This window comes from Prionailurus bengalensis, chromosome A2 (assembly GCF_016509475.1).
Source record: "Prionailurus bengalensis isolate Pbe53 chromosome A2, Fcat_Pben_1.1_paternal_pri, whole genome shotgun sequence".
Taxonomy (NCBI): Eukaryota; Metazoa; Chordata; class Mammalia; order Carnivora; family Felidae; genus Prionailurus; species Prionailurus bengalensis.
The window spans coordinates 75,907,889-75,930,440 of NC_057348.1; the positions used below are offsets into that span (position 1 = coordinate 75,907,889).

The window sequence follows — 22,552 nt, forward strand, 5'->3', positions numbered from 1 at the left end:
AATTTTAGTAAATGCAAAAAGATATGCACTTAAAAGTAAGTCTTCTGCACCCCTCTGATTCCCCGTTTCTCCATGATACTGATGTCATCAGTGTGGGTACTCTGAGGGGCAGTACACGTATAATCAAGCGTATATGTATGTGTATGTGTTACGGTAAATCTTTGTGCTCTTACATAAGTGTTCCACACCTTTCTATACCCTACTTGGTTATGCTTAACTGTGTATTTTAGAAATCATCCCATTTCAGTGGCAAATGGAGTACCCCCGTTCATTTTTCACAGTTGCAGATTATTCCATTGTGTGGATGCACCATAATTTATTTGATCAGGGTCCTATTGGTGAACGTTTAAGGTTTTGCACTTATGTTGTTTCAACAGCAAACAGTGCCGCAATGTGGATTCTTTTTCATGTGTCTGTGAGCATATGCATGAGTACATTCATTCAAAATAAATTGCTAGGAGTACAATCTCTCAGTCAAAGGATATCAGAGTTGAATATTGTGAGATATTCTAAATTGTCCTCTACAGAAGTTGTGCCGATTTACGCTTCCCAGAACCAAAGTATGAGAATGCTTGTTTCCCTGTGTAATAGTCAACAAAGTCTGTTAAACTTTTGATTACTGCCTATCTGTTTAGTGGAAAGTGATCTCTCACTATATTTATTTTAAATTTTTTTAATGTTTCTTTATTTTTGGGGGGAGGAGGGGCAGAGAGAGAGGCAGACACAGAATCCAAAGCAGGCTCCAGGCTCTGAGCTGTCAGCACAGAGCCTGACACAGGGCTCGAACCCACAAACTGTGAGATCATGACCTGAGCTGAAGTCAGACTCTTAACCAACTGAGCCACCCAGGTGCCCTGCATTATATTTATTTTAATTTCTTGGTTTTAATTTATTTTATTTTATTTTTATTTTATTTTATTTTATTATTTTAATTTATTTTATTTTATTTTTTATTTTATTGTATTTTATTTATTTTTATTTTAATTTATTTTAAATTTATTTTAACTTATTTGTTATTGGGTATTGAGGATAATGATAGAATTCTTAAATCAAACTATTCTAATGGAATTTTTCTTGAAAGGGAAATAACTCATGTTCAGCTACTCTTGTTAGATTGTCCTGTCCATTGTCCTAGCAACCTACCGTTGCATGACTGACCTCATTGTCTTGGGTTCTGTGTGTGTGTGTGTATGTGTATGTGTGTGTGTATGTATGTATTGTGGCCAGAATTCATCATTGAATATGAAGACGCAATGCATGAGGCAGGACTGTGGCACCACCAAACCGAGGTTCCTGGAACGCAGACCACAGCCCAGCTGAAGCTGTCACCTTATGTGAACTACTCCTTCAGAGTGATGGCAGTGAACAGCCTTGGGAGGAGCCTGCCCAGCGAGCCATCTGAACAGTATTTGACTAAAGCTGCAGGTAGGTAAAGGCAGGGGCAGGGAGTGGGGGGTGCCTTCTGTGATGGGAAATAAAATAGGAAACCTTTCCACTGTTTGAGAAAGACTGCAGCTTACACATATGTGACTGCTTAACTTCTAGAACCAGATACAAATCCCACGGCTGTGGAAGGACTAGGATCCGAGCCTGATAATTTGGTGATTACCTGGAAGGTGAGCTTACCATGAAGTCTTCAACTTCCCTTGGTGTATTTTAGAGTGAAAGAATAAAAGTTGTTTTTAAACAATGTCTATATTGAAATCCCATATCACCCATTTTGGGGAAAAATATTTAAGAAACATTATTGTGTCGTAGTTAAAGGCTTGATTCTTGGAGCCAGAACGAATGGGCACAAATCCCAGCTTTGTCACTTATTAACTGTGTGACTCTAAGCCAGTTGCTTACCATCTCCATTGTGTATCTGTATCGTGGGACTAGTAATAGAACCAACCTCATACAATTGAAGGAATTAATACATATAAGGCCCTTAGAACAGTGCCTAGCACAAATGTGTGCTCAATAAATGCTAGCTAGTATCATCATCATCATAGAGAAGCATCTAGAAGACGGGTACCAAGTTATTCCCAGTACTCAACTTCTACTTCTGCTGCTGGTTGTTGTTGTTGTTGTTGTTGTTGTTGTTGCTGTTGTTGTTGTTGTTGTTGTTCTTCTTCTTCTTCTTCTTCTTTTATCTCTCTCTCTCTCTCTCTCTCTCCCTCTCTTTTGGTTTATCTATATTTTCTGGACTTCAAAAATTAACATATATTCACTTGTGTGATTTTAAAACTTAACTTTGGTAGAGCCATGCAGGCACACCTATATGTATACATACTTGTACATTTATATACATACAGACATGACAGGATAGACTGACATGCCAACTTTTTTTTTTTAAGATTTTATTTTTAAGTAATCTCTACACCCAACGTGGGACTCAAACCCATAATCCTGAGATTAAGAGTCACATGCTCCTCCCACTGAGTTAGCCAGGTGCCCAGAACAACCAGCATTTTTTCATTTTTTTTTTTTAATGAAGAAAGAAGTAGTTCACCAGTTTCAGTCTCTTAAGTAAAATAAACAATTATGGGCTGTCACACAAACAGGAATAGATGAAGGAAACTATTAAGTTGTCCACCCTTGACTGTGGAGCCAGAGTTTAAAAGGTTTATGTGGTATTTACTACTTCAAGACAGAAATTAATAAGCTTTGTGGGGCACCTGGGTGGCTCAGTTGGTTAAGCATCTGATTCTTGATCTCAGCTTGGGTCTTGATCTTAGGGTCTTGAGTTCAAGCTCCATGTTGGGCTACACCCTAGGCGTGAAGCCTACTTAAAAAAAAAAAGAAAGAAAGAAAAGAAATTAAGAACCTTTGAAATGTTGATCCCAAACAAGCTTTGAATCTCATCATGAATAAAAAAAAGATAAAAGGTCCCTGGAGAACATTGTTAATAGCTCGGGTTTTAGCGTTTCAGTTTAAGTCTGGGAATTGAATTTTGTGTTCCGGGAAAAGGTTGCACAGTCTGTTTTAAAAGCTCTGATTTATTTGGCTTTTCTTGTAGCCCTTGAATGGTTTCGAATCTAATGGGCCAGGCCTCCAATACAAAGTTAGCTGGCTCCAGAAAGATGGCGATGATGAATGGGCGTCAGTGGTTGTGGCGAACGTATCCAAATATATTGTCTCAGGCACACCAACCTTTGTTCCATACCTGATAAAAGTGCAGGCCCTGAATGATGTGGGGTTTGCTCCAGAGCCGGCTGTGGTCATGGGCCATTCCGGAGAAGACCGTAAGTGTTTGATGCTATTTCGTTTATACTTTCATTTATACCAGCGAAACAGACTTACCAAGGTGCAAGCCAAGGCGATTTTCAGAGGGCACTTAGAATGGGAGGGACGGAGGCAGCAACGGTTTTGCTCCACATCCTGAATTTAAACAGCCTGCTATGTAAAAACTAGGTTCAGAATGTTAAGCGTTGCTATTTTAAAAAGGTATGTTATTCTCACCAAGTCAAATGAACAGATATCAAATGAACTCTCAGTCCTTGATAACCCAGAGACTAGGGCTGGGTCACACTTCAAGCCAAAATTGTTTGGGGCATTTTTGCATGAAATTCAAAATAACACTGATACTTCTACCCCCTGTCCTGTTTTTCCCTAGTCCCAATGGTGGCTCCCGGAAATGTGCGTGTAAACGTGGTGAACAGTACCTTAGCTGAGGTGCACTGGGACCCGGTACCTCTGAAAAGTATCCGAGGACACCTGCAAGGCTATCGGGCAAGTCAAGGCCAATTTTTTGCACTCTTTCCGTAGGAACAGGCTGTCAGCTGGTGCCTGGTGCACTTCTCTTGGTCTGAGGCCTTGAGACTTCTGGTTTATCCCTTCAGGCAGGGCCATATCTAAGGACCCCAGCTACAGCAGAAGAAAAACCTCACTGCATCCAAAGTGAAAAAAAAAAAAGGTGTTCTCCACTTTTCCCATAGGTGATCTCAAATCCTTCCAGCTATTAACATAGGGGCAAAATGGGGTAAACTAAAGTTTAAGAAACTAAAATACAATGAAATGCACCTAGCTTTAAAACAATACCGACTGGGGTGCCTGACTGGCTCAGTCAGTTGAGCACGTGACTCTTGATTTTGGCTCAGGTCATGATCCCACAGTTCATGAGTTTGAGCCCTGCATGTGCCTGCTTATGATTCTCTCTCTCCCTCTCTCTGCCCCTCCCCCACTTTCAAAATAAATAAATAAATTTTAAAATAATAATAATACTGACCACACATGTCAAACACACTAAATTGTCCAGAAAATAATGTAGGCACATTTAAAAAAAAATTTTTTTTAATGTTTTATTTACTTTTGAGAGAGAGAGTGTGTGAGCGCGTGGGGCGTGGGAGCAGAGAGGGAGACACAAAATCTGAAGCAGGGTCCAGGCTCTGAGCTGTCAGCACAGAGCCCGACGTGGGGCTTGAACCCATGAAATGGTGAGATCATCACCTGAGCTGAAACCAAGAATCTGACGCTTTACTGACTGAGCCACCCAGGTGCCACTAGGCACATTTTTAAAAAACCACTCAGATTGTACTTAAAAATCATGTAGTCCCAGCTGGGTCATTCTCACGAACATCAGTTATCTTTGTTCTTGGGAGGCACAGAAAAATTGATTCATAAAGGTAGGAGAAAGGAGATAAAAACTGGCCTCTAGAGTTTTTAGGAGAAAAACTGGCCTCTAGAGATCACTATTTGCACTGAATTTTGGGTTTGCCAGATTCTGTATATATGTTGACTTCTCCTGAAAATGGCTTTAAACTTTTAAGAAGAATTTGAGAGGACTTAATAAATAATTCTGGATTTTTAACCACAGTTAATCAACCCTTGGCTTATCCACCTCTCCAAAACCTGTGCCTGCCATTTAATACCAAACAACAAAAAAATGTATTTTTTTTCGTGTTTAGTTTTGAGAGAGAGAGAGAGAGAGAAAGAGCACAAGTGGGGAGGGGCAGAGAGAGAGGGAGACACAGAATCCAAAGCAGGCTCCAGTCTCCGAGCTGTCAGCAAAGAGTCCAACCCTGGGCTCGAACTCATGAACCCTGAGATCATGACCTGAGCCCAAGTCGGACGCTTAACTGACTGAGCCACTCAGGTGCCCCTAAAAAAAAGTATTTTTAATTAAGTGAATCAGTTTGACATAGTGATAAAGGCCTAGACTTGGGAGTAGAGGATCCACTATGGCTTTTGATTGCCCTGTGGCTGGGGACAAGCCACTCAGTTGTCCAGGGTTCATCTGTGCTAAAGGAATAATAATAAAAGCTTCGCTGTGGCTTTGAGGTTTAGATTAAATGATATGTTGCACATGAAATTGTATTCTGGGCAAGTATGTAAACATTTGGCAGTAATTTTTACTTTCAGCATATTTTATACAAGTAAGCCGCTTCAGTCCTTCCATCATCTTCCTTTACCTTATGTTCCAGAAAGAACTGGGCGGGTATCGTGCTGTTCCATTTATTTCCCTTAGACACCTCCCACCACGCAGTATATAGCCCAGGCTGCATCACACATTCTCGATGCAATTTCCCGCGTTATCTCTGGGCTTCCACTGTCTTGCTTCATAATCAGTGTCTATCGGTTTTGCCAGGAATCGAGTTCTAAAATGCACCAGGGAAATCCTCTAGGGCACAACTATCAGACTTGAGTTTCATGAGCAGGAGGAATCTCGTTTGCCCCGTTCTGCGTCCCTGACTTCTGTTCTTGCTCTTTCAGATTTACTACTGGAAGGCACAGGAGGGTTCACTTAAGAGAAACAGACGCCACATCGAGAAAAAGATCCTCACTTTCCAGGGCAGCAAGACTCACGGCATGTTGCCCGGGCTGGAGCCTTTCAGCCACTACGCACTGAACGTGCGAGTGGTCAACGGGAAAGGGGAGGGCCCGGCCAGCCCCGACAGAGTCTTTAATACTCCAGAAGGAGGTAGGGAGTGGTTGCGTCTCTGAGCTTCTAGAACATGTGGTGCATCCTGAGAGCCTCTGCACGACCGAAGAGGCCCCACAAAGCTGGCATAGTGTCCACTCCTAGGTGGCCTGAGGGTCCTTGGAAGGCTTCCCAGTACAAAGTGTTCCTCCAAATCCCCTCTCCTGCCTTAAAGTTTTCTCCACCCTTAGCCCCACTGTCAGAAACCTTGCTAATTTGATGTTGGTTGGGGTCATTAACTTTCTGACCTGAAGTGAGTTATGTAACTTCTGTAAGCCTCTGTTACTTCATCTGAAAAGTATGAGAACTCATGTAAGAACCTAAAACACCTGGCAAGAAAAATAATTCTGTAAGTCGTGGTTTACTTCCTTCCCCAGGGCGCCTTCATAGTTTATGCCAACTTTGAGCTGAGTTATGGGGCGCCTGGGTGGCTCAGTCGGTTAAGCGTCTGACTTTGGCTCAGGTCATGATCTCACAGCTGGTGAGTTCGAGCCCCGCATCGGGCTCTGTATGGACAGCTCAGAGCCTGGAGCCTGCTTCGGATTCTGTGTCTCCCTCTCTCTCTGCCTCTCCCCCACTCGTGCTCTGTTTCTCAGTCTTTCGAAAATAAACAAACATTAAAAGAGAAAAAATTTGAAGTTGAGCCGAGTTAGAAGCCTTGACAAAATGGGTTGGGAAGACAAGGAAAAGCATGGCAAGAAGGGGCAAAGGGAGGAGGAGGGAGGATCGAATATCCATTGATTCAGGGGTGGGACATGAGGAGTTTGGATACAGGCCTGGTGAATGAGGGAGAGGGGGACAGGAGAGTAAGAAAGATGGGGATTCATGCATTTGAATTTTGCTTCAAGCCCGTATTAAAAATGGATTCCTTAGGTCTTTTAGATAAAAGCAGTTTACAGGCGAACCCATCCTGGCTCCTGGTTGAAAGGCTCATGATGTTGGCACCTTCCCAGCATTCTCTGAGGGCCATCCTGTGTCCCAGCTCCCATCTTGTTACAATCGCCTGTCCTTGGTTGGACTCATTGCTCCCTAGAGGTTAAAGACTCCTTCCTCTCTAGGCTTTTACTAGTGAGACCTCACGCGGCTCTTAGAGATGGTTCAGGGAAGGTGTCATAGTAGCGATGACCGGTGAATTAAAGGCTAAGGAAGAGAGGAGGTCTTGTGTCCATAGACACAATGGTGTGAAACAGCGTGTCTCCTTAAGGAACTGCAAGTTGTGTATCCAGTAATGGTGAGAAAAGAGAGGAAGGTCAGCCAAGGAGGACCCATATCATATTAACCTGTAAGCCAGAGGCTCTTAACCTGAAGACTACAGTCTCTTGGGGGTCAACGAATGGGTTTAAGGAGCTCCAAGAACCCCCTCGTTTTATATACAATATGTGTTTATTTTTCTGGGGAGAGTTTTTGGCTGTCATCAGATTCTGAAAGGGGTGCCTTGGGGAAGCTTAGAACTGTGTGCCAGGAACCTTCTAGGCCCAGGCAAAGGCCACTGAAGGCCCCAAATGGGGCAGTGGCAGAGAGGAGAGCAGGGAATGGATGTGGTCGACCTGTACGAGGTGGAACTGACAGGATGTGGTATCCCAGGAGATGGAAGAAATGAGGCAGAGGGAGAGATTCAGGGTGACTCCTTGGTTTCAAGGGAGAGACTTGGTTCCAAGTCGGGGAGAGACAGTGGTGCCATTACCGGACGTAGGGAAGAGGGTGGGCATGTAGAGAAGGTAGCTACCGTGAGGGAGAGCTGCCTCCGTTTGTCATCCTCAGGAGGAAGTGAGAGAGAGGACCAGGCGTGTTTCCTCTGGTAATTTGCCAGCCTCTGCCACAGGGAACCTGGGGGCCTTCCCAGAGCTAAGGGTCTGCCAGCTGTGTGGCTTCTGCCCATCGCCATGAGATTCTGGGCGTCTGTCAGCTCTCCGGGTGAGAACCACTCTGCACCTGGGCAGGCTGGCTCATGCCCAGAGCCCAGCAGGCAGGATGTCCTGGCTGCTTGGAGACACCTGGTTTGTTGGAGAAAAACAGCCCTTAATAGCCCAGAACGCAGCTGCGTCTACTCAAAGGTCTGGTCAGAGTAGTTTGACTTAGCCACCCGTTTTGCTTTTATTAAGACACCATTCATGAGACAATTTCCGTCCCCTTTAAAAATACTAGTTCGGATCCGTCGAGAGGCAAAGCCTGTATGTATTGCGGAGGATGGTTTTAATGAGCCTCAGTGGAAATGACGAGAAAAAAGAGGAAGAGAATAGCTGAACGGGTTCTCGTCACAGGTTTGTGTGAGTGTGTTTTCGGCAGGATTGGGAACAAGAGTGAGTTACAGAAAACCTTGGGGAATGGTGTGAATGTGGTACACTATGTCATTTTAATACATTTTGACACTTTCACAAACCTTCTCGTTGATTCCGTGTTCTCACTGTAAGTCCCCAGTGCTCCGTCCTCTTTGAAGATTGTTAACCCGACGCTAGACTCCCTCACTTTGGAATGGGACCCACCAAGCCGCCCGAATGGCATTTTGACTGAATACACCTTAAAGTATCAGCCAAGTAAGTTATTGGGAGAAGGGAAAGGGGGGAATATGGCTTAAAAACGGAAAACAGAAAAGTAACTGTTTCCTTAAAATACAAACTGGTTATTTCTTTAATGCTGCACAATATATACGTACATACACCTTCCACTGGTATTCCAGAAGGAACTTCATTCACATCATACTTTTTTTTTAAACTTTTTTTTTTTAACGTTTATTTATTTTGAGACACAGAGAGACAGAGCATGAATGGGGGAGGGGCAGAGAGAGAGGGAGACACAGAACCGGAAGCAGGCTCCAGGCTCTGAGCCATCAGCCCAGAGCCTGACACGGGGCTCGAACTCACGGATCGCGAGATCGTGAACTGAGCTGAAGTCGGACGCTTAACCGACTGAGCCACCCAGGCGCCCCCACATCATATTTTTTAAAGACACATACGCTATTGAAAATCAAGCAACCTGCAGAATGATACAGACCTTTGAGGATGGGGTGGATGCTATTGTTAGATTAGGTAGGTCTTGTCTATAATTAGAAAACAGTAAAAAGAAAAGGGTAGAAAGGAAAAAAAGGGGTTCCTTTGGTACAAGGCCTCTGCAGACGAGGTTTGGGCTTATCAATACATGATTCCACCTGCCAACTTACAAAATAAACGCTATTGCAACTTAGCTGTCAAATTCCCCTAGCTTCTATGGGGGATATATTTCCCCCTGTTCTGCCATATTAGAGGAGCTGTAAGTGGCTGAGTTATGTCAGGCAAAGAATAAATAGGATCACAAAAGTCAGTGTAATCCAAGTCTGACATTTTGGGTTGGCACACTTATTAATGATACTGTTCCTACAGAACGTCACGGGGAATGCACTTTTTCTTATTTCTTCTTGCCAGTCAACAGCACGCACGAGTTAGGCCCACTGGTGGATCTGAAAATTCCTGCCAACAAGACGCGCTGGACTTTAAAAAATTTAAACTTCAGCACTCGGTATAAGTTTTATTTCTATGCGCAAACAGCAGCAGGATCGGGGAGTCAAATCACAGAGGAAGCAGTGACAACTGTGGATGAAGGTAAGCTGGGTATGTATAACGTTCATGTCACTATGAGTGTCACGAGATAAAAATCTGTGACCTAAGTGGACGCCTTCTTCCTTCTTCCCACAGAGTATCTATCTTTCCCAACTAATGCAGACACCTGTTTGTGATTTCTCACCCTGACGTCTATACAATCAGTTATTTAATTCCTATGAGGATAACTATTTGATATTTGTTTCCCACGTCTGTGTGAAATTTTTAAACTTAGGTTAAAATGTCATTACAGCATTTTGCCACACATGAATTCAAAGTTCAAGGCCATGTTCTTTCCTGTCTACAACTTTGCATATATACATACACGCATGCACATACACATACATGTGACATACAGATATGTGCACCCACTGACATACACATCTGTATACAAATAAATAAATGTAATTCTAGTTCTGGTCTTGATTTGCCAGAAAATAATCTTCTAGGCCACATAACAATTTAGATTGTCTAGCAAGGAATATGAAACAGTTATTAAATAGCGCGTTTATTTTGTGTTTGAGCGTGGGACTTTGTATTCCGGTGTGCCATCTGGTCCAGAGAAAGCAAAATGGTCCCATTAGAGTCTCTAGAAAAGGAATTAATGCTTCCTTTCATATTTTAAAACATTATTTTGAAAAAAAACAACAAAAAAAGATGAGATTCAGTGAAAATTACCGAAAACATTATAAAAGATTTTCTGATTTTTGCACGTCTCTAAATTATAGAATTCCTTAAGGGTGATGTATTGGATCATCTTCCATAGCATGAGGAAATGATGTTTCTACCCAAACATTGGCTTGAAGTCCCCGTTAAGACTTGTTACATAATAGACAGATATGAATAATGCGCCTTAAGTTGTGTGTGGATTTGATTACTGGGTAAGCTCGGGGACACCAACGTATCTCTGTCCCGTGTACCTGACATGGTACACTTCATTCTCCTTGCATGCTTTGGCATTTTAATGAGTGTTTTTATATCGCTTTACATGCTCATGGGTGTGTTACCTCTAACTATATAGTGTCCTGTTTTTTTCTGTTTCCCTTCATTAAAGCTGGTATTCTTCCGCCTGATGTAGGTGCAGGCAAAGGTAAAATAATTCATCTGCATGACTTTATACATGTGTGAAATTTGCAATGTTAAACATGGCGAAGTGCAGCATGGGTTAAAAAAAAATGATACAAAATGAGCTTTGAAACACCAAATGGAAGAGAAGGTCTTAGAAGATCTTGGCTTTAAAATTAATATCTAGCTTTGTTTACAAGTAGAAAGCCACACACTGAATTCTACTTACACTGTTTCTCAAGACCTATCCCTGGTCCAAACCCTGATCTTAGCTTCTAGCAATGTGACCGTGGCTGGGTCGGACGGGACCCAAACTGGGCATTGTCGCAAATCCTCCGTGTGGCCACACCACAGGTTCAGGGTTCAGAAATATCAGTCCTGCAGTGGAAACAGCCTGTAAGAACTCAGATCGACCGAGCTGCCCATTCTCACCTGATTTAGCTCTGCTCCTTATAGACACCGCGTACACGTGGCTGACCTTACACTACACCGTCCATTTGGACACCTTCTAACTGGCCCAGGAACCACAGTCTCCGACCACCAGGGCTCGCTCCGAGCAAGTCCTCCGGTCAAGCCCGCATGCTCCATTCCATCGTCTTCACCAAACTGCACGAATCTCTTCCCCCTGGAGGATAGCCAACCTGTACTTTTGTTCTTCTCCGTTTCTCTCGGCTGTCTGGGTGAGAAAGGTTTGTTGGGAGAGCGGGACTCAAATGCCCTGTAATAGGTCTTCCACATGAGGCCCACAAGGGCCTCAGTCTTTGGCCCTTGGTTATTGGTTGATCTGTTAGCTTTTCTTTTTTTTTTTTTAAGTTTTTTGTATTTATTTTGAGAGAGAATGCGTGCGCATGCACGTGGGGGAGGGGCTGAGAGAGTGGGAGAGAGAGAATCCCAAGCAGACTCTGTGCTGTCGTGCAGAGCCCATCGTGGGGCTTGATCTCGTGACCGTGAGATCGTGACGTGAGCCGAAATCAAGAGTCAGATGCTTAACCAACAGAGCCACCCAGGCACCTCGGTCTGTTAGGTTTTTCATGAGCCCGGAGTCCCTGCCACAGGGCACGGTAATCACGTGGCATCCCCTGGCCAGGGCTTGCCTTGGACTTTGATACACTTGAGTGCAAATAGGGAAGAAGGAGACCAAGAGAAATAAGTGCTTTGCCTGAAAATACTCAGGTCTTGTAAGCGTAGGCCTGATACAGATCTCCCGTGTTGGCAGAAATCTGCTTATATTCGTAGCCTTGGTAAATTGTAAAATGTAGATCAGATAGAGGTTGAAGTGACTGAATAAGAACTGTAGCCATTTTCAGTAATCTTAATAATGTCGTACGTGTGATTTTAGACTTGGAAGAACAAGGTCGTAAAAATTGAAATGTCCACAACACCGTAGAAAGATGGAGCTCTCTCTTTTACACGTAGGGGCGCCTTGCCTGGGATCGTTACATATCAATTAAAATCCTTGGTTGTGTTACAATAATCCTCTGCTGTGTTCCCCAGGTAACCTTCCATTGAAGCATTCCAGAGAAAGCCTGGCCTCTTTCCCCAGGCAGGGGACATGCCCCTGGGGTTCTGCCTGGAGCCAGTAGCTGAGTAATTGTGCTATAACAGGGCTGTCTGGGAGGCTTAGTTTTCCACTGACTTGCCATGTTAGAAGAGGGGATGAGTTCCCCGGAGGTGGCCGGGGGGGGGGGGGGGGGTGGAATACTCACTGATGTTAATGAATTAAAACCAATTAAAAGAAATTTTTATTAAAATCATTTAGGCTTGGGGCTCCTGGGTGGCTCAGTCGGTTAAGCGTCCGACTTCGGCTCAGGTCCTGTTCTCGCGGTCTGTGAGTTCGAGCCCAACGTGGGGCTCTGTGCTGACAGCTCAGAGCCTGGAGCCTGCTTCCGATTCTGTGTCTCCCTCTCTCTCTGCCCCTCCCCCGCTCATGCTCTGTCTCTGCTCTGTCTCTCAAAAATGAATAAACATTAAAAAAAATTTTTTTTTAATCATTTAGGCTCTACCATTTAGTGTTACTAACTCGAATTGCGAGTTACTGAGGATTATAGAGTCGAGCAAAAATGGAGTGTCAGAAGGATCGTGACGCCCCTAATGTTGAAATCTGATGTATCTCAGATAAAAAGAGAAATAGTGCTTAAATATTTTTTTAAAACCCGCACCTAACATGATTTTCTGCCTTGTTTCTTTTAATAGTGCGCTAGTAAGTAAACATTGCTTGCCTAAAGGGATGGCATTTGCCATAAGACTTTCAACTGCTCAAGAATAATTTTTATCCTGGGCTCCCCTTCCTTAAAAATATTTTTTTTTTCAATGGAAGCATGAATTCTATTCTCTTTCTGTTCCTTCTCCATGCAGGTTAGATAGTCCCTGCGAGGAGAGAAATGAAGGTTCTCTATGATCCTTCTAAATTTTAATGTTTTTATGTGTGTTTTAGTTTTTACCTTAAAAACAGATGAAAACAGTAAGCGAGGAACTGCTGAGAAAAAACATGCATGACGTCCTCCACAGTTGGACACATCAGCCTCTACTGCTTTTAGTTCACCTCTGATTAAAGGGGAAAAGAGATGCCTCTGGGTTTACTTTTTTTTTTTTAATTTCCTTACAGATTTTAAGAGATGTTAATGAAACCCAAGCCTACAAATATATAATTACAAAAGGATTACTTAAACCGAGAAGTAGAGTCCGGGATAATGCAGTTAGCTGTGCTAACGCCATAGTGACCCTTTCCCTCAACAACCCTTAATTTGAACATGGACACACTCTTGAGATCTTTAGGAGTCCTTTATGTGGCTCTGTGTCCTTATTTGGGTGAAGCCTTCAGCGTCTGTATAAGAGTTATTATTGGTTCGCTGTGTCTGTTCAATTTCTGTGTCCTTTTAAAGGGACAACTTCTGTGTCCCTTTTAAGTAGTTCTGGGGCCTGGGATTCTAGGAAATAGATCTGTGAAGGCATCTATAGAAATGAGCCCAAAACACACGGATAATGGATTTGAGTTCTGGTCTCAGTGTTGCTGATGGATGGACACGGCTTTATCCATAGCCTTTTACTTTCTCACCTTCAGGACCAGTCATCAGAACACTTTTGTGAGGGAACTAGTTGGGGTACAGGAATAGGGAGAGACTAACTGGCAGGTCAGGAACTGAACGTGATTCTTTTTTTTTTTTTTAATTTTTTTTTTCAACGTTTATTTATTTTTGGGACAGAGAGACAGAGCATGAACGGGGGAGGGACAGAGAGAGAGGGAGACACAGAATCGGAAACAGGCTCCAGGCTCTGAGCCATCAGCCCAGAGCCCGACGCGGGGCTCGAACTCACGGACCGCAAGATCGTGACCTGGCTGAAGTCGGACGCTTAATCGACTGTGCCACCCAGGCGCCCCTCGAACGTGATTCTTGATGCAATTAGCAGCCGACTGTGGTCAGTCAGTTAGGACTGAACAGCGTTGGGCACCGGGGAGCTGGTGACCAGTCCTCTCTGTGGTCAGACTCCCACTGAATAATTACACCAGAGTTGGTCCCACCACAAGCAGTGAAGTCAAGCAACAAGCTAAAGAATAAACAAAAATCAGGTTTATCGTTTGGCCTGAACAACAACAACAGAAGGATGATATAGAAGGTTCAATCAGTTCAACAGCTGATGTCTGTCTGGCCCATAAAAGGCACCAGCCTTTTTGAAGGCACTGTGTAGGTTAGTAAGATGGGTCTTGCCTTTGATATGCTGAAAATCTGTCAGGTGAGACTAACAATTAAAAAAAAAGGTATGACACTCCTACTCCTTTGGCTGGCATCTCAAAGAAGTTGATGAGTGGAGAGTAAAAGCAAGGAGCGTTGGAATTTCTGCACTAAAAGTACAATCTCTTCTCTGAAGATCAGCTAAGTGAGGGCACCTGGGTGGCTCAGTCAGTTAAGCGTCCGACTTAAGCTCAGGTCATGATCTCACGGTTCATGAGTTCGAGCCCTGCGTCAGGCTCTGTGCAGACAGCTCAGAGCCTGGAGCCTGCTTTGGATTCTGTGTCTCCTTCTCTCTCTGCCCTTCCCCTGCTCACACTCTGTCTGTCTCTCTCTCTCTCAAAAATAAATAAACATTAAAAAAAATTTTTTTTAAGAACAAGCTAGGGGCGCCTGGGTGGCGCAGTCGGTTAAGCGTCCGACTTCAGCCAGGTCACGATATCGTGGTCCGTGTGTTCGAGCCCCGCGTCAGGCTCTGGGCTGATGGCTCAGCGCCTGGAGCCTGTTTCCGATTCTGTGTCTCCCTCTCTCTCTGCCCCTCCCCCGTTCATGCTCTGTCTCTCTCTGTCCCAAAAATAAATAAACGTTGAAAAAAAAAATTTTAAAAAAGAACAAGCTAAATGCTCTTCTGTTGCAAGTATCTCACTGTGGTTCTGCCTTGACACCTTCAATAAATACACCAAGGCTAAATTCATCAGTTCCGTGATTCCAAATTTTTTTAAGAAATTAATTTTTTGTCTGGGATCTTTGTCACTGATGTTTTACATACATGTTCGTATTTACTGTGTCTGGTGATGGATCATATTCCTATCATTCTATATTCCGTTAAGAGGAAAATCTCTCAGAGACAGAGGGAGACACAGCATCCAAAGCAGGCTCCAGGCTCTGAGCTGTCAGCACAGAGCCTGACGCAGGGCTCGAACTCATGAACCGTGAGATCATGACCTGAGCCAAAGTCGGACGCTTAACCGACTGAGCCACCCAGTCACCCCAAGCATGTAAACTTTTATGTTGAATATGATGTAGCTGGCAGTAAGAAACAATTTCATTACCCAGTTGTGAATTTGAGCAGCTTATTTTAAGAGATTAAGGAAATTTTAAGGATTTCCTGTGGATCGTTCTGAAAGATAACTTGATCCAATTAAATAAATCATAATTATCTAAAAAAATTGTAGTGAACTGAGTCACCAAACTACATATTTTATACATAGCTAGGAGTCGCTTTTGTTCATGTCGGTAAAAACCAAGGGACATGATACATTCCATTGCATATGTTGTTTTCATACCACGGCGCTTAAAACTATTCTATACCCACAACATGTAAACAAGAGTAATATAGCGAAAGTTATACCTGTAAGTACAAGCAGAAAAGAAGAAAAGTTTTTTTTTTTAATTTTTTTTTTTTTACATTTATTTATTTTTGAGACAGAGAGGGACAGAGCATGAACGGGGGAGGGTCAGTGAGAGGGAGACACAGAATCTGAAACAGGCTCCAGGCTCTGAGCTGTCAGCACAGAGCCCGATGCGGGGCTCGAATTCACGGACCGTGAGATCATGACCTGAGCTGAAGTCGGTTGCCCAACCGACTGAGCCACCCAGGAGCCCCGAAAAGTTTTTTCAAATTGGACCTTAACGAAGCAAAAGTCAAACTGACTTAAAAGTAGTCATTTTGCCCTACTGCGCGACAGAATTTTATCAGAAATTGCAGAACGTTTACATTTGGAGGGAGCACCCATTATGTTTCACTATTTAATGTAATCCCAAATCAGGTGCTCTACTTACATCTTGGTCACGCCCACCAGGAGACGGGGCCACTTTAATTTTTAGCAGATGATGAAAACCCATGCCCCCACCCCAGTGCATCGTGCTGTGTACGTGATAAATTGGGTGGCCAGTGAGCATTTGTGACAACAAGTGGAATGTTGTCCAGCTTTCTGTTTAGGCCTTTATCATGCAAGTAAATATGTTTAGAAATAACTATTTCTTTAGGAATGGTTTTGAAGGTGAGAGGTTTGAATTGATAACTTAGATAAATTTGAAGGCATTTGAGTTCACCAAGAGATTCATCTTGTGAGCCTTAAAACACAATTCTTTCCATAGTTCACTTAAACTTGTTAAGGTATAACAATTCTTTTTATAAACATCGTTAGAGAAACTCAGTAGTTTCATAAGGCAAAGTGCAGATAAAGAAAAAGATTTAATTATAGTGGGAATGGGGGCACCTGGCTGGCTCAGTCGGTTGAGCATCTGGCTTCAGCTCAGGTCATGATCTCGCAATCTGTGAGTTCTAGCCCCCGTCCGGCTCAGTGCTCACAGCTCAGAGCCTGGAGCCTGCTTCGGATTCTGTGTCTCCCTCTCTCTCTCTGCCTCTCCCCTGCTTGGGCGCTCTCTCTCTCTCTCTCTCTCTCTCTCTCTCTCTCTCTCCCTCAAAGAATAAACATTAAAAAATAAAATTTACAGTGGAAATATATACAATTATGCAGTCTGGATATCTGCTCAAGTTTTCTTTGAGGATATTTTCATGTGGTCTTTCATTTTAATTGATTTATTTGACATGACTAGATTTATAATACCCTAAAATGATAAACCTAAGCATCCTCGGTTTTTGGTGTTAGCATATAAAGAATTTTCCTTTCTTGAAGCATTGAGTGATTTCCAGTTCTTAAAGGTATTTAAATTAGTTGTTTTTGCAAACGTCCCATAGGCAAAGAGGAATGAAGGAAGGAAGAAATTGTAAATGGTTCTCAGAGCTTCTTTGGGGTAAAGGGTCTAATGCCAGGAACATATCCAGTTTGAGTTGGTACTGAGGGGTCTCTGGTTTTGTGAGTCGAGAGGATGTGTTTGAGACCGGCCCGGGTGAGGCGTGTGCCATGCTCACTGTGACTCACACTTAGGTGTGATGCCACGGGGCGTTCCACTTGGAAACAGGGGGCCAGTGGGGTTGTGTTATGCATAGGACCGTGAATGTCTTTGTGTGGGGCACAGTTGGGTTGGGAGTTTGGGTTTTTAATCATCTTTGGCTCTTTATATCAAATGAATGATAGAATTGAGCAGATCACCTTCTAGTCACAGTATAGACAAAAACCCTTACAAAAACAGAGGGAAAAATGACTCTTCACCTACTTTATTCAGGTAATTCAATTTTTGACATCATTTACACATGTAAATTTTCCCTTGGAATTAGGACAGAATTTTTGAAATGCTTTTCAAGCTAAAATAACTCGCTGATAGAGTCACAATTTTTTATGTCAAGGGGGACTGGAATCCAGCAGGATCCTGCAGTCTGACTAGGCAACTGATGTGAAGATGATCGCACTTGAATAGAATAAATTGTTCAAATCGTGCGTTTCATTGTTACCACACCAAATTTGACTGCGTAATTTTCGTTATTGGAACGGTATCCTGATACACCAGAAATGATTGAAGTTTCTAAAATAAAGAAAATGTTCATGGGCGATGCAAGAATATTCATATTAATGCAGAAGATGAAAAACAATCCCTGCTTGCTTAAAGAAGGGCTGTGTGGCACACGCTCGCTTTGTGATTCATCATCCGTAGTATTTACGCTCAGTCGCTTGGTGCGTTCTTGAGGAAATGCTGCCTTTGCTGCAGAACCCATAGGCAAAATGCATTTTGTGCATGTCTTTCATTGCACGAGCATTATGATTTTTAAAGTCATGGGGCGCCTGGGTGGCTCAGTCAGTTAAGCGTCTGACTTGGACTCAGGTCGTGATCTCACCGTTCCTGAGTTCGAGCCCCACGTCGGGCTTTGTGCTGACAGCTCAGATCCTGGAGCCTGCTTGGGATCCTGTGTCTCCCCCTCTCTCTCACCCTCCCCCACTCACACTCTGTGTGTGTCTCTCTCTCTCTTTCTCAAAAATGAATGAACATTAAAAAAGGTTTTTTTAAAGTCATGTATCATTTATAAGATCTATAATCACGAGTGGCTTTAAAAAAAGAAATCAAAGGTAATATTCGGCAGCTTATTAAACTACACTTTAAATTATTTATGAGCAAAAATCATAACGTTTAAAGAGAAAGCCATGCTTCTGCTATTCTGTTCCTTGTGTTTTTGTAAAGACCTTGTGTAAAGAGCTCTAGGAAAGTGGTGCATGAAACTGAAAAGAGGACTATCCATTCACAGTTATTATTATGGGTGCTTTTTGTTATCGATGGCTTTTAACTTCAAAATACCAAAAGCTCAAGGAGACATTTTGTTCGTTTATGGCTAGAATACATAATACATAATACATAATAATAGTAACAGCCTAGCGTTTAGTCACCTCGGATCTACACCGGGCGACTGGTTCTCATGGCTTTTCTCATTCACTTCTTCACCACAGTCCTGTGAGGTGGGCTGGGTGAGTACCCACTTACACGTCAGGTCACTGGAGTGTCACCCGGCTGGGACGTGAAAGAACTGGGGTTCGAGGCTCAGCCTCCCAGTGCTGGAGGAGAGGCTCTCACTCCACCCACGTCCAGGGTCACAGAGGCCCACGCCCCAAGGGAGACAGGCGGAAATGACCACTTTGTTTGGCACTTGCCACGTCTGTCCAGCTATTCTGGACCCCTGAAGACGCCGATGTACTCCCAGCTTGCGGCTAGCTAGAACGAGATGCCACCTGTGACATCAGATTGTGGCTTTTTTTTTTTTTTTTTTGTCCTTGTATAGGACAGAAGGCAAACCCTTGAGAAAACAATTTTTTTTTTTCTCCAGTGTTGCTATACGTACAATTCCAGCTGCAGCTGGCGGGTAGTTCAAGGTGAACAGCCGTAACGGGTGGGCCATTGTTGTGTGCCAGCAGTGGAGAGATAGGAGAAGGCCACGGATGTAGCTATGATAAAGAGTAAGTCGTGATTAAGCCCTGGTGACCTTAGTTAACATAGTCCCTCCAGGAGCAAATACGTTCATCCAACTCCCGTGTCCTCCCACTTTCCCAGCTCTGTCCAGTAGGGCCGCCAGACTGAGTCCAGTGTGAAAGCACACCTTCTACCGCTCGTGCTCCTCCTCCCCTCCATGCTGGGTTCTGACATATGAGTGTCAGTGCTCGGCATGGAGGCGTACCATTCTGGCTAATGTTTAAACCCTGCCTTAATGAGCTGCTTTTCTCTCTGACTTGTGCTAAATAACTTCAGGAACCTTGATTCAGCTTTCCTCTCTGCTTCGTTCATGAATCTTTTTTTTTTTTTAAGTTCATTTATTTATTTTGAGAGACAGAGAGAGAGCAAGTGAACAGGAGAGGAGCAGAGAGAGAGAAGTCCAAGCGGGTTCTCACTGTCAGCACAGAGCCCGATGTGAGGCTCGATCTCACAAACCATGAGGTCATATCAAGAGTTCAAAGCTGAACCAACTGAGCCACCCAGGCGCCCCTCCTTTGTGAATCTCCTTACCATGACACCATCTCTGCCTTTTATAGTCTGAATTCTTAAGGTATATTTCTTAATTTTTTCCCCTGGCACAAACTGAAAAACAAATCAGATGAGACCATACGTGGTGTGTGGGTGCTGTGGTTCTTTGCCAGTCCTGTGAGGACCCCACCTCCTCGTCGTCTCTGTCTCCCATCAGCGCCTGTCTTCTCAGATATCATAAAGGATGTGACGCAGATTTGCTTTTACTGGGCTCGACAGGTTTTTTTGGTCAACTGTCTTTGGCCAAGGAAATGTTTTGCTCTTTTTTGTTTTTAATGTTTATTTATTTTTGAAAGAGAGAGAGCACGAGCCAAGGAGGGACAGAGAGAGAAGGGGGACAGAAGATCTGAAGCAGGCTCTGAGCTGTCAGCACAGAGCCCTGTGTGGGTCTCCAACTGACAAACGATGAGATCATGACCTGAGCCCAAGTCAGATGCTCAGCCACCCAGACTGACTAAGCCACCCAGACGCCCCCGATTTGCTCTTTCTATACATTTCTAACTATTTTAATTCAAGAGGACATTTTTGTGCTTAATGGGTTCTTCATAAATAGCTATTTATTAGCTCTGCCTCCTGCACATTATTATTCTACTTCATGAGCGTTGCCTCAGAGACCTACTCCCACAGAGCACAGGTTATCCGGGAGACATCAAGCAATGTGCTAGCAGAACACTTATTAAAACTGACTTGTATATATGCTAACTAATTTGGATGTAAATTTTAAAAAACAACTGACTTGTAGGAACCAGCAAATTTTATTCCTCTGGCTTATTTTCTTTTTTCATATCCTTTATATTTGTCTTTTTATTTAATGTATTGCTTTATGGGTTACTCAAGCGTGACCATAATTTTATTGTAAAGATTTAAATAAAGTGAAAATCCTCTTTCATTCTCCTACTTAATCCTACAAATACCTGCCCACTGAAACTCGGATTCAAGAAGAAAAGGCCCCACAGGCTTCAGTGTGTGTGTGTGTGTGTGTGTGTGTGTGTGTGTGTGTGTGTGAAGCACAGTGGTGGCCATGACTTGGGTTTGTACGTGTATCTGCAGTTAAGATGATCTTAGAGTGTTCTAGGAAGAGTTGAAGCCTCTCGTAGCCACTCTGGGCTTTAGATCCCTTCTTATGTGGATGGGAAGTCAGTAGAAGTTCTTTTCACTTACATAATTTTTGTTTAAGCCAACTTCTGGTGCACTAGTGTGTGTTTAGGTGAGCATACGCACGCATGCTCCTGCTGTGTCTGCCTGATCTTAAAGAGTGGGATTGTGAAATATTTGATTCTTTTCTTTTTGGAACATAGAGGTAAAAATTCAAAATCAATTTGGCTGTTCCCTCATCGACTGTCAAAGAAACATTTCCACTTTTTGCGTAGTTACACAATAGCCACCTGCCAGCAGGAAGTTCGGCCTCGGCAATCACCACCTTTCTAAGACCATGTCTGTGCTGGCACTTGAGTATCTCGTTGCATGTTGCCCTTATTGGTTGTATTTAATTGGATGGAAAATGTAAAAGCAGATACTATTTACAACAAGGCTGGAAGTGACTGAGCATACTAAAAACAAGGACTCTTTAACTTCAATCAGATGCTCGATAGACTTACACCAGTTGGCTTGGGGTTCCGTTTTGGAGAAAAAGCACGCCATCAAAGACCAGGTGCAAACTGAAAGAAATGTATTGCCAAGGAGCGTGTCACGATAGACTTTCAAAATCTTTTTACCTGTCTCAGGGAAAGTCTCTATAGCATTTTGGTGTTTGGAAAGACTTCTGCAGAGTTGATGTCTGGACGTGTTTTCTGGAATGCATTAGAGCAGTAGAGCATACTGGCTAGTATGAGTTTATTCCCTATGCCCACCTCGAAGGATTAAAAAAGGTGTTGCCCTCAACACAGTGCCTAGCCAATAGTAAGAGTTTCAGAATGTTAGCTGTGGTTATCACTGCCTTCCTCTTCATCTTCGTCATCATGATTCTGGTGTGTGTATGGAGGGAGGGCACTGCCTATACTCCTGCCTTGGTTATATCTAGTTATGATACAACTCAAAACCCCTCTAGCCAATGAGGCACAAAGGGAGATTGCGAAAGGCTACTGGCGTTTGATTTATATTCCAGATCACGTATTTCCACTTCTCGTTGTATTTCTTAAACACACATACACACGTTCTTCACATTCTTCATACTTGATTTTTAGGCATTTCATTTTTCTCCCTCTACTTTGTGTGGAGGAAAATAAGGCAATGAGGTGCTATTTTGGCAACAGAGAGCTGACCCTGGGATATGTGTAGCCATGTTTGTTTCTGCATCCAGAGATCACATATGCCCAACCCAACCACGTTAAGTGCACTCAAATAAACTCAATCAGATCGAAAGCATGGTATAGGCATGCTTATGAATCAAAAGAAGAAAACCTTTTACTTTGATTATGGTCAAAAAAAAATAATAATAAAGGCCTTTAAAAAAAGTTTCGTACCAATTTATTTAAACAAATCCTCACGGGCATGTCTGAATGGCCATTGATGCTGCACTTTGTCCCATTTGATTGACACTTTTGAATAATACCAGAAATGCTAATTATTCTGTGTTTTTCTTAGGATATTTGCATACTGTGACTAGTTGAATAAGGGGCTTCACATTTATTGACTCAAACAGAATAGATGAAGACAAAGAGTATGTATACATGTGAATGAGTATTTTCTCTTTAAGCTGGTCATTTATTCCAGTAATGATTTCCCCGATCAAGATGCCTCTCAAAGGCTTTTAAACGGATTCTAAACAATAATGAATATTGAATATTGATCCCTTGAGGGTAAATCAGAGTTTTTCAGACATTTCCAAAAATCTTTTAGAACCACCTCTTGTAAACGAGACAAATAACAAATCTAAG

The 22,552-nt window shown here is 43.0% G+C and overlaps 1 protein-coding gene and 1 long non-coding RNA gene across 32 annotated transcripts in view; both read left to right on the plus strand.

Annotated features, from left to right (window-relative positions):
* The window catches only part of NRCAM (neuronal cell adhesion molecule), a 287,175-nt gene that overhangs the window by 250,672 nt on the left and 13,951 nt on the right, over positions 1-22,552 (plus strand). For 10 of the 31 annotated variants that reach the window (XR_006298454.1, XR_006298455.1, XM_043588585.1 and 7 more), the window contains 8 exons: positions 1,228-1,425; positions 1,546-1,616; positions 3,002-3,227; positions 3,599-3,714; positions 5,695-5,902; positions 8,314-8,436; positions 9,301-9,486; positions 10,529-10,564. Coding sequence is in view for 29 of the 31 variants with exons in the window: in XM_043588585.1 (XP_043444520.1) it covers positions 1,228-1,425; positions 1,546-1,616; positions 3,002-3,227; positions 3,599-3,714; positions 5,695-5,902; positions 8,314-8,436; positions 9,301-9,486; positions 10,529-10,564 (1,164 nt within the window). In the remaining 2 variants the exon portion in view is untranslated. The remainder of the gene's footprint in view (positions 1-1,227; positions 1,426-1,545; positions 1,617-3,001; positions 3,228-3,598; positions 3,715-5,694; positions 5,903-8,313; positions 8,437-9,300; positions 9,487-10,528; positions 10,565-22,552) is intronic. The other 21 variants (XM_043588587.1, XM_043588584.1, XM_043588572.1 and 18 more) reach the window with 3 other exon arrangements.
* Positions 15,338-15,916, plus strand: LOC122487735. The gene is made up of 2 exons (XR_006298456.1): positions 15,338-15,646; positions 15,880-15,916. It is a non-coding gene; the product is annotated as an uncharacterized LOC122487735 (long non-coding RNA).